Raw genomic sequence first — 10,678 nt, 5'->3', positions numbered from 1 at the left:
TGCTGTAGTGCTGGTCAATGCCATGTGCTGGTCAATGCCATGTGCCGGTCAATGCCATGTGCCGGCCAATGCCAAGTACCGACCAATGTCAAGTGCCGGCCAATGTCAACCATGGGTTATTTTGTTTAGCGTTACGTAGCTGGCTATCAATTCAGCCCTCTAGAAACATAATCGATTGACAATGTATCATTTGCACATTATCTTTTATAGTCAAGGTCTGTTAAAACATTTCATGATTGATTGTTTAAGATTATTAAAAAAGTAAATTTACCATAGACATAATTGGGGGCACTTTGTCATGATCTCCTCAAGTACCCAATGCTTAATAAGTTGTGGACAATTATCTATCGCTGACGATCATTATAGATAATGTTTATAAAGTCAGCGAAATTTGTTATTACATAATTTATACCTTTGCGAGTCATTTTAGTACAACACAGACGTAAAAGGCCAAATTGTTCATTTGAGCAACATTAAAAATATGGGAACAGCCTAATATTTTCAGATTGTGTTAGCTAATGTATTTGTAACAGTGAAACGGCATTGCAGGTACCAGCTGAATATATCATAGCGAAAAATAATGACGAAGGGAGGCAGATCTGAATTTAGGTTTGGCATAAACCACAATTTGATAAACCACCCTTGATATCTTTCAATAGACCTATTTCTCATCCAATTCTAAACTAAACTAAGAAATCCTGTTCTCTAATTCAAAGTTGTAAATTTCTTTCAGCCTTTCCTGTAATGCTTTCTGGTTAAGAACGGAAGAAGTCTATCATCCATTTGATTAGCATGCGTAAGTGCTTAGCAAGTGCTTGCACAGTTCAGTAGAGTTGAACGATATTCAGTTTAGCACAGCTAACTTAGACTATGAAATAGTGCCAGCTCCATATTTACAATGTTTTGTATTACTACTTTACTGTTGATAGCCATCAAGTAATGTAGTACAATACCAACTATTGAACTTGGTAAACTGCTGTGCTGATCTATTGGGAGTCAGAACAAATGTTTTTCAATAGGATTTTGTGGTTGAATGGCGATTTCGTTTAGAACTTTGAAATCTTTGGCTATTTGCCAAGTTTTCTAACCACATATCAATCATTTCTTTCCTTCGCAAGACACTCTGCCTGTGTTGGTGTAAAGCTCAATCGCTAAAAAGCCACTCGGTGTGTTTTGCTAATTAATCAACTCTCAGATGCTTTGCCATTTGAAACAACTAGACTCCCTCTTGTACCCGGTGTATAGGAGGGGGTCTAGTTGATAACCAGCTGAATAGGTTGAAAGCGCGTCTTCAAATCTAATCTAGTTGGTCTAATTTAGAAGCCAATAGAAGAGACACCACAGTTTGCTGAACCTGAAAAGTCAGGACTGGTTACGAGGAACTACGATAAAAATGAGCTGCTGTGCTCGGTAATTGCTAGTATACTAGTACAACTAGCTAATATTGCCATTGCATCTGCCTAGTGCATGCTCCATCAGTTTGGCATGTTTATTTTCTTGATAACCACGGACAAGCCAGTATGTCTCACCTACACCTAGGTAGACACCGAGGCAGTCACTTAGGTATTATTGCCAGAGCCATTTAGTTTCATATGACATGTAGAGTAGCTGCCCCGTCACAGCAGCTTTCTGGAAATTTAACGACGAGCTCTTTTACTTCTCTTATTTGAGCCGATACCAGTTTGTGGTCCAAGTGTGCCATGTTTAATTTTTTAGTGACACAGGCGATATCTGTGCTACGAAAGTAGCTTAAATTGAACGGCTCAGACGTGGTAAAAACTTATCAACAGATTGTGAATAGGAAACCTTGGAGGCAAAGGAACGAAGAGAGCCATTAGCCAACATAGTCATCGAGGCAATATACCGGATCTATTCTTGATATGTACCATACTAAGTAGGCTTTTGAGTCAATAATATATTTCATAGATACGCCCCGCGTTATTTCTTGGAAAAAGTACTTGTGAGTGCATCTCCATGTCATAGGAGAAGATCATTTGTAACCCGAATTTTTCTTAACTTGCCAATATAGTATTCAGCTGACGAGTTCAAAATTCTTTGGCTAAATAGTACACTATTATTATTCAGCTCAGATGTTTATCACCATACATTCACATTCTACTTTTTCGTTTTTAAATTGAAATGACATTTAATTCATTGCCTTAAACACATGCGGTGCGTACATTGAATGATCTGTAAAGGCCAATTTTTAATCATGGATATAGTGGTTAGTAAACAACCACTTTCCAATAATGGCCAGTATGGGAATGCCAATAATTAGGATGGACTGTTATTGCAAGCTTTATTTCCTGTCACTGCTATGCAGCTGCATTTATCGATGACATAAATATTAACACACACGGCTATGCTAGTAATCATGAAAATTTATGGGACAAGAGCGATACAGTTGCATTTAAACCTATTGTATAAAAATAGAGGGTGAACTATTGAAGAGTAAAGACTATCAATTTTATGCAGAGCATTTGAATACTTGAAAGCTTATTATGGTTGAGTAGACACCCAAGAAATTTATGGCCTGAAAGGAAGCATACATGACAAGCGATCGCAGTCTCACCACGAGCAGACTGGGTAGTGATTGATCGTTCTAGCTATTTTTAGCTCAGTGTAATGTATTCATTCAGTCAGAGTATGGAGATGCCTTACCAGTACTAGCGGGATTTGTCAATGAATGATTAATAAAGCTCAGCCTATCACATTTTCTAGGAGTGGTTGTGAGGTGAGCCCGAGGTGGGATAGCTACCTAATGCAAAGCTATTAGCTAATATTGTACTAGTGGCAATCTCTTTCAAAATAACCAAGACAAATCCTTTGATGAAAGCCTTTTATTGCTGCTTAGACTGTAATGTAGGTTTGGTTACGGCTTTCACAAAACCAGTAAAACTTTACCACAAACTCGCCAAAAATATATACCAGTAGGATCCGAGTACTAGTATTATGAGAAACTGGCAAATCAAACAAAATATATCAATGGTTTTTAGTCATTCACTGTTTTCATGGCATCACTTGCTACTGACTAGCCATATTCCTTGCTGGGCATCCTCTAACACGGATGTAGGATGTAGCATTGCCGCTGTGTATGAGAAATAGCTGGAGATGTTAGTAAATTATTCTATAGTTAAATAAGGTGAGGAGATGTTCGTCAAATACTTCTAGCTCCTGATTGAGTGTGCCTGGCTTGCCTGGCTTGCTTGGCAGCTTGTCATATACGGTCTGTCCATGTGTGATTAGTTATAATTAGGCAATCTCCATTTGTTTAGTACATAATCCCGGTCAAGAGTATAAAACAACATGGTGATTAGTTTGGGGCTTTTCATAGAAGAGCAAAATTTGAAGTCCATTGTGGCAATGGCTCAGACAAGACAGCCTTGCCGAACTTCAACTCTGATCACAGTTGCAACCCCGTTTCCTGCAATTGTAGCACGCTGTCGCAGCCTTAACACCCAGTTGCATCGGACCGTAGCAACATAAACACGGAAGACATAAACTTAGGGCTGCCAGTGCTGACCACCTTGTTAAACATTTTGGTGATTCAGTACAGGAACAAGGATGCACTCTCGTGTCATCGGGATTGTCAATGATAGTTTTAAAGCAACTTTTTACACAGCACATGCATGATAACACATCTACAACACTGTCCGCACTGCATCGACAATTCCCTTCGCAGAGCCACCGCTCTGGAAGTTTGCGTTGCCCAGTACAATCAGTGCAACGACACTGTCCGCATTCACGGCAGATGATCGAATTGCTTATATTGCCAGTCTCACCCAGAGTCAACATAATGTTCGATGCTGCAGGTTGCTGAGTGACTGGTTGAGGTGCATTTGTAGGAGAATCCTTCACACCTTTATCACGACGAAGTGAGCGAGTTGAAAATTGTGGAAATCTTGATTCTTCTGTTATGATTAATACTGTGGCGGGTAATAGGGATTTACTCTTACTTAACGAACTAGAAGAGTTCTCTAGTCTAGAAGGACTTGTATTACACTTCCAGCTAGGCTGATTACTATTCGAGCGTGTGACCGCTGGGCGACTGGGTAATCTGTCTGAACATACTACTCGCCGATCTCTTGGCGGCACCGGTGGCGGTCGTTCGCTGCGTGGTGGAACTTTTGGAGACTGGAGGCTTTTTGTACATGAAGGTTCTTTTTTGCACCCCTGCAATTGCTCGCGAATTTCATTTCTCACGTTCTCACGATGTTCCATATTCTTGATATGATTAACCTTTGATTTGAGAACTGGTTTGTCAGGTTTATGCTGTTTGGCTGGACGTTGTGGTGGCTTTTGTGAAGTGGAAATAGTGTTTGTGTCGACATATTCATTTGGTGTAGACTCGGATCTGATACTATCGATGCCTTGTATTCGAACAACACGTCCGGGTCGATCTGGAAGGGGTGGTGGTGGAGTACTGTCTTCATCCATTTACATACAGACCTCTCTAGATTGGTGCATTCCTGCAACAGATGAGAAAACAGAAGGTCGTAGCAGTTACTGTAAGAAAAAGTGGCTCACCAATGGAATAATCTAGGAATAGCTGGAAGTCAGGTGACAGAAATAAATAATGACTATGAATTCCAACATCTGCAAGACTGGTTGAGATGGTTACAGAATCTTTAGAAGATTCAACACAACAAATTCATCTCATAAGAAAGGGCTCTGACAAGATGGGTCTTTAATTGATTCAGTTAAGAATAGGCCCTAAAATACTCATCATCATTTTTGTGTGTAACTTACAGAGCCTTTCCATGAGATCATTATATCTAAATATCATTATCTTGACAGCATGCCACTCATAATGTTTTATATGAACCAATCTCCCTATGAAAAATACATTGCATGAATATTTTTGAAAATGAATCGACATCACTACCAACAGAAACATGAATTTTTTTCTGGTGTCACATTGTAATTCCACTAAACGACAAGTCAAATATCAGCTAAAGCCTAAACTATAAAATCATAATATAGCAATCCAATTTGTTATTATAAAGCTGTTCGACTAATGCTGTTTCCATGGTAAGTTTGTATGTAAAAATATATGAGTTGGATTACCTGAATAGGTTGGGTATAAATGAAAACTAGCGTCTATGTGAAGTTTTTCACACAAACAATAAAATGGGTAATATGTGATCAATACTGGCTGAGGGTAAAGCAGTGAAGAGGGTTGTTCCTTCAAAGCATAAACATTGTGTAGTGGACATTAAAATAAGTAGATGAACACCTGCGCAAGCTGTCAGTCACTGCGACTGACGCTTCATTCAACGCCAAGTTTGAGTTTCCTGAATACATTTTTTGAGAGAATAAATTTTGAGCTCTTGATCTAAATCTTGATAAACAAACAAAAGCCTTGATAACAAACAAACTTGTTAACATAATGCAGGTGCTCATTGTAAAGCTGATCCTGGGACACTAAGTAAACACTGACTAATTTAGCTTGGCTAAAATTGTGCCGAGTGTAGTCATCGAGTGTAGTCAGCGGAGTGTAGTCAGTGAGTGTTGTAGCGCTCTTTTTGGCTAGCCTTCTTTTTGGCCTGCATGGAGAACAAATACGATTTCTATGTTCCTCTCTCAGTTCATCAAAGTGTTTGACAAGTATTTCCTAAAAGTTGATTTCTAGATCACTAATTGACCGAACAACTTGTAGGCCTGGCATGTTTTTGACCATTTTAAATTTGAGGCCCTGGTCATTCCCCTCTCAGACTAGAGCCGATTGCCAGTTATCACGCTGCTCAACTGGACTCAAATGACTCGTATGTCTGTATAGCCAATCACGGTGAGTGATTATCATCTTCTGTTGGAGCCAGTTGACAATAGAGCTTATATGTCAACATTTCAGCAATGTAAAGCTTAGACAATACGGAAAGCCATTTGGTATTGCTGGACATAGAAGATACTACAAGATATAATTGCTAATGTTTGAGCTATATTCCTGGTAAACTAAAAATTTAAGGGGACTCTTGCCGGGGTAGACAGTCATATTAAACAAGCAGCCAATGGTAATGCATTCATCACTAGACATGGATGTCAATTCTCTACAATTCTATGCGCACTAAAGAACACTTTAAAATGGTTTGTTCACTCGGTTCCATAGGAAGAAAAATATTAGCATCAACAGTTTTTGTTTTACTCTATTTGTTTAATAGAATGCTAATTAGGATTTCACTAATGTTTTGCATTCACAGCTGTTTGTTGGTTTGAAGATAGCTGGAGCCGGCTACGCACGCAGCACACAGCAGCACACCGCGAGCTTACGCATTATCCCTTGACCAGAGCTACTAAAATACTGCAATGAGAGTGCTTCATTACAGTAATGCCATAGCATTAACACTTATTATATGCATATCCTGCGTGGTTTCCCTTGCCAATAATAGTAGAGATTCTACGTTACATTCTGACAGTGTTGCCAAACGAGGTGTCACTCTTATTCTCATGGTACCCCTTTACCGATGATTGATTACGGAGAACAGCTGCTAGTCGTGTCTTCAGTCATTCTTTCATATAAATCCATCAAGCGATTTATGAAGCCAGTTGTCATCAGCGGCTATCAGTTCGCTAAGGCCGTGCTAACTGCTCAGTCACAATACCATACGACGTAAAGGAATCAAGTAAATAACCTGTCACAACAAATGAAGAGTAGATATCCCTGTTCCCAATTAGTTTGCGGTACCGTTATAGGCCACCACTAGCCATCATGGGCCATTGATCATGGATTTGCGAGGCTACGCCAGGTAAGGATATGTAGTCATCTGGCTCCAATTAACCATACAAACTTTTGTCATGTTGTTTGTTGGGAAACAGATGCTCTACTTACCATCACCGTTTTCACCTATTTACCCAATCCCGTTTAATACGAATCACCTACCTTTTACTATCCTAATCTTGGACAGTTTCAGGATCTTTTACATTGTCCAAACGAATTTATGAACAACCCTTAAATGGGGCAGCATAAAATATATTATTCCACTGTGAATAAACCTACTTTTCCATGGGGACCAATATCTCAATAAATAAATACATCAATTGAGTTCTCCAAAATAAACTTGACCATGTGTTTTCTCATTAGCTGTTCACCGGATATAAATTGGTTAGACAGAGACGCATTGCAATTGTTTAGGCAAGTTTCAGATGTAGAAATGAAATCTATGTAGAAGCTAGTTGATTTAGAAAGGCTACAGGAACTAGCAAGAGATTCGCTAAAATTTATTTTATACAATGACAATACCTTGACCTTGACCTCATCTCAGTTTGAGAAAGATCAATAAAACAACAAGTAACATTTTTCCTTTTTCAAAAAAGATATGTTGTCAATTTTATAAATTAAAATCTGATATTGTTCGAGATATCAACATTTGCATATTTCTGGGATGAAGACAAGGTATAACACAGTTCAAAGAGCTACTGCTATCATTTACAATTCACTCAGGCTATTCACCAGCAATGGAATTATACAACAAATTATGCATTAAACAGATATAGTCATTCAACTGTTGTGAAGATTAATGGACCCGTAGAGGTGCCAGATGGCGGTTTTGAGGACAGAAATTCATGAGGCTGTTCATGGAGCACGCTGTGCATTAATAGTGAGTAGATATTATTATGCTCAATAGCTGATGGCGGAATGAGGGTGGAGTGAACTTTCCTAACGGCCATTCATCAAAACAACATCACTGTTGAATGAATGCCACAACTGGTGTTTGGAATTTACGCCATTGTGCCGGATGAATGGTGCATTCTAGTTTACATCCGGTGTCAGAGCAGCAACACAGCGCCTAATGCCCAAATATCAAGTGGCTTTGAGGATCTCATTTCACTGTTTAACAATGCAGCTGATTATTGGGCAGAATCAGTTAAAAGATTTGTCAGTTGTCAGATCGTCAGAATACGTCGTATCTGACAAGCATTTTGTCCCCTGACAGCCCAAACAGTGATATTCTATTTTATTTTAAATTCAACGTCTTGACTGATACTGACAGTGTAAGATTAAACGGCGTGTTCAAATGAATGACTCGAGATGTGATGGGAACACCTCTAAAGCTCATTGAGACAGACTACTAGATATTGTATGCAGTGCTATTTATGCTAGTTGGCATAGGGCGGCCATTATTACAAATATATACCATCCAAACACACATGCAAGCCTTGGCTCTTGAATTGCGGACAATTGAGAACAATTGCATACAATGCTTTCATTGATACGTGATCATGATAATAATAAGGTCTTGGACAATAGGAGCACACACTACACACTTCATACCATTGCATTGCTTGTATAAAATGGAAACAAATTTATGTTTTAGACTCAATAAGATTATCAATGAAGTTTCAATAGGCCTACTGTGATGACATCAAGTGATTTAGAAGGATTGGCCATTGTTCTTAGTCAGTCGAATCTCCCGAATGATGGAGGATAAAATGATGGACAAGTGCGAGCAAGCGTGCGCAAAACATTGGCGCTCTTCTCGAGGCCTTGTCGCCCCTATTTTCACAGCTTGACCATTATGGGGGCATTTTACTTTTCAGTCGATCAAGTGAAGATCAACTAGTCTTGCACCTAGCTGCCTGCTTGCCCTAGCAGATAGCAAGGTGAGCCGTAAGCGCTGTATACCTGAATATTGTTAATGATTAGCGAGTATTTGAAATGGGGAGAACAGATGAATACTAGTTGCTCCAATAAATGGCCACCACTAAGCAAACAGGCCAAGAGTGCTGGGTGCCAACAATTGGCATGTAGCACATTATAGCTGCGAACAGTCCATGGCTAGCATATAAAATGACATTATCAATGGAGGGAGGCTGAGAGTAATGGCTAAAGCAGACATGCATGCCACAAATAAAACAGCATGAGGCCAGCTGCATCAGTCAGTGGTATACATCAGTATGTATACCACTGACTGCAGCCTCCATTGATCAATCATAAAACCAACATCAAAATGATTTGCTTTGGTAATGTGATGATAACTAGCTAGCTGGCCATGCCACGGCAGGAGCTCACTTTTGATGACACTGCTCAAGTAGCTGTTGATTTATGATAGTATGAACAGTGATTATTTCTGATAGAGCCAATATGTGCGAGCAGCCATGGCTAGATAAAGGCATGGCTTGACGAGGCAGGATATCCAATCCATCCAACAACAGTCGGTTGTCAATACCCAATTCCATTCTACATAGTTCACGTTCCATTGATAAAACGCATGAATGAAGAAGGACGAAGGACGCTGGCGAAGGGCGTCGCAATATCGGAATCAGTTTTTCTGATTTCATGCCAACAGTGGATTCGTATGGTTTCATTGACGCTACATATTTTACTTGGTCCCGTAAGAGTTAATCAACTGCTATAAACATCGCGAAGCAAGAGTCATTTCCTATCTGGTTCTATTAGCAATGCTGAGTGCAATACGAAGTGGTGTCGTAGTAAAGTTGGTAGATTGTACCGCACCTAAGGCAACACCTGACTTGTATAAGCTTTTAATTCTATTGTGTGAAGTTCATTCATAGTTTAAGCTTTGACATTCGTTCTTTACCAAATCCAAACTACAATCAACGGAAAATTATAGACGGTTGTTATTATGCTTGTTACAACTTACAGATGTAATAATACTAGTGCTCACTTCATAGTTGAATCTGTAAAGATGCTCATGCGGTGTCAATAAGCATGGTATATGACGGACATTATTGCTACTGTCATATATGGCACACACAGTTCTGGGAGTAAACCTGTAGGTCTCATAACTTTCCTCCATTGGAGATAATGCTCTAGTGCAATTATTCGCTGAAACTATTGGTGCTGCAAGCAATAATAGATACAGAGAAAAACAGACAAATAGATACTTTCTGTAACATATTCTTGGACATTAACTGAAAAGTAGGCCCTAGTTGCTCTATTACTAGCTGTAATGGAAAAACTATAGTTGTTGGTTATTGAAGCCTGCAGGTACATAAGTGCTAAAAATGCAGTTTTACTCACCTAGTAAAATGTCAAGTATTCTTCTTTGAATGTGAAGTTATCTGAAATTTCCTTATATGATTTCTGTCATAAGCTTTTATCTTTGCTTTAGTATAACTTGAAGGGTCGAAAGCTGCCAAGTATGGTATACACTATAATCCAAAGGAGATAGGTTCACGTATTTCTATGTATTATCAGTAATAATAATCCAGTGCGTAGACACGGAGCGCTGTTTATAGAGATCCGTAAGGTAGTAGCGTACAGTACTCTCTTCAGCTAACAAGAATGAAACTAGCAGCGCTCGTACCCGACAAGAAGTACTTATGCCATATATGGAGTGAATGGAATAGCCTAAGTTCCGCTAAGAATTGACAGGATGTAGGTATTGACAGAAAGGGTTAACGTGAAAGGGGTAGAATCTATACATAATTACGCTGTTACGCAAAAAATAAATAAATTAATAATGTATAATATATATGGTTTTAATTCTTAATGATTAATAAATACAACAAAATATTTAAAATCAGTTTATAATAATTATTTCTGTAAAAAAATATATTTTGCAAACAGTTTTTATCAATAAGTTTTGGTGGCTTTTTTGATCGTTAGGGAACAACTCCGTATTTTTAGTCATTGGTTGATTATTGCCATCTCATCTGATATGGACGAAACAACCGAATCATAAACACATCCAAGCAAGCAATGAATAAGTTCTAACGC

At 38.8% G+C, this 10,678-nt stretch overlaps 1 protein-coding gene across 1 annotated transcript; it reads right to left on the bottom strand.

The window, feature by feature from the left end:
* Positions 1–2,822: 2,822 nt before the first annotated feature.
* Positions 2,823–10,268, bottom strand: LOC137405860 (protein sprouty homolog 2-like). Its single transcript, XM_068092295.1, has 2 exons — positions 9,980–10,268; positions 2,823–4,469 (listed from the first exon to the last, which is right to left on the bottom strand). Exon 2 carries the CDS (start codon positions 4,435–4,437, stop codon positions 3,394–3,396), a length of 1,044 nt encoding a protein of 347 aa, XP_067948396.1. The 5' UTR covers positions 4,438–4,469; positions 9,980–10,268; the 3' UTR covers positions 2,823–3,393.
* Positions 10,269–10,678: the final 410 nt, after the last annotated feature.

Source organism: Watersipora subatra, chromosome 10 (genome assembly GCF_963576615.1).
Source record: "Watersipora subatra chromosome 10, tzWatSuba1.1, whole genome shotgun sequence".
NCBI classification, from domain to species: Eukaryota; Metazoa; Bryozoa; class Gymnolaemata; order Cheilostomatida; family Watersiporidae; genus Watersipora; species Watersipora subatra.
The sequence above is the reverse complement of the archived record's forward strand: the minus strand, read 5'-3'. Positions and strand labels throughout refer to the sequence as shown.

What these genes read in the sequence shown, in the direction of transcription:
- LOC137405860 (XM_068092295.1), bottom strand. Translation starts at nt 4,437, where the DNA reads ATGGATGAAGACAGTACTCCACCACCACCCCTTCCAGATCGACCCGGA.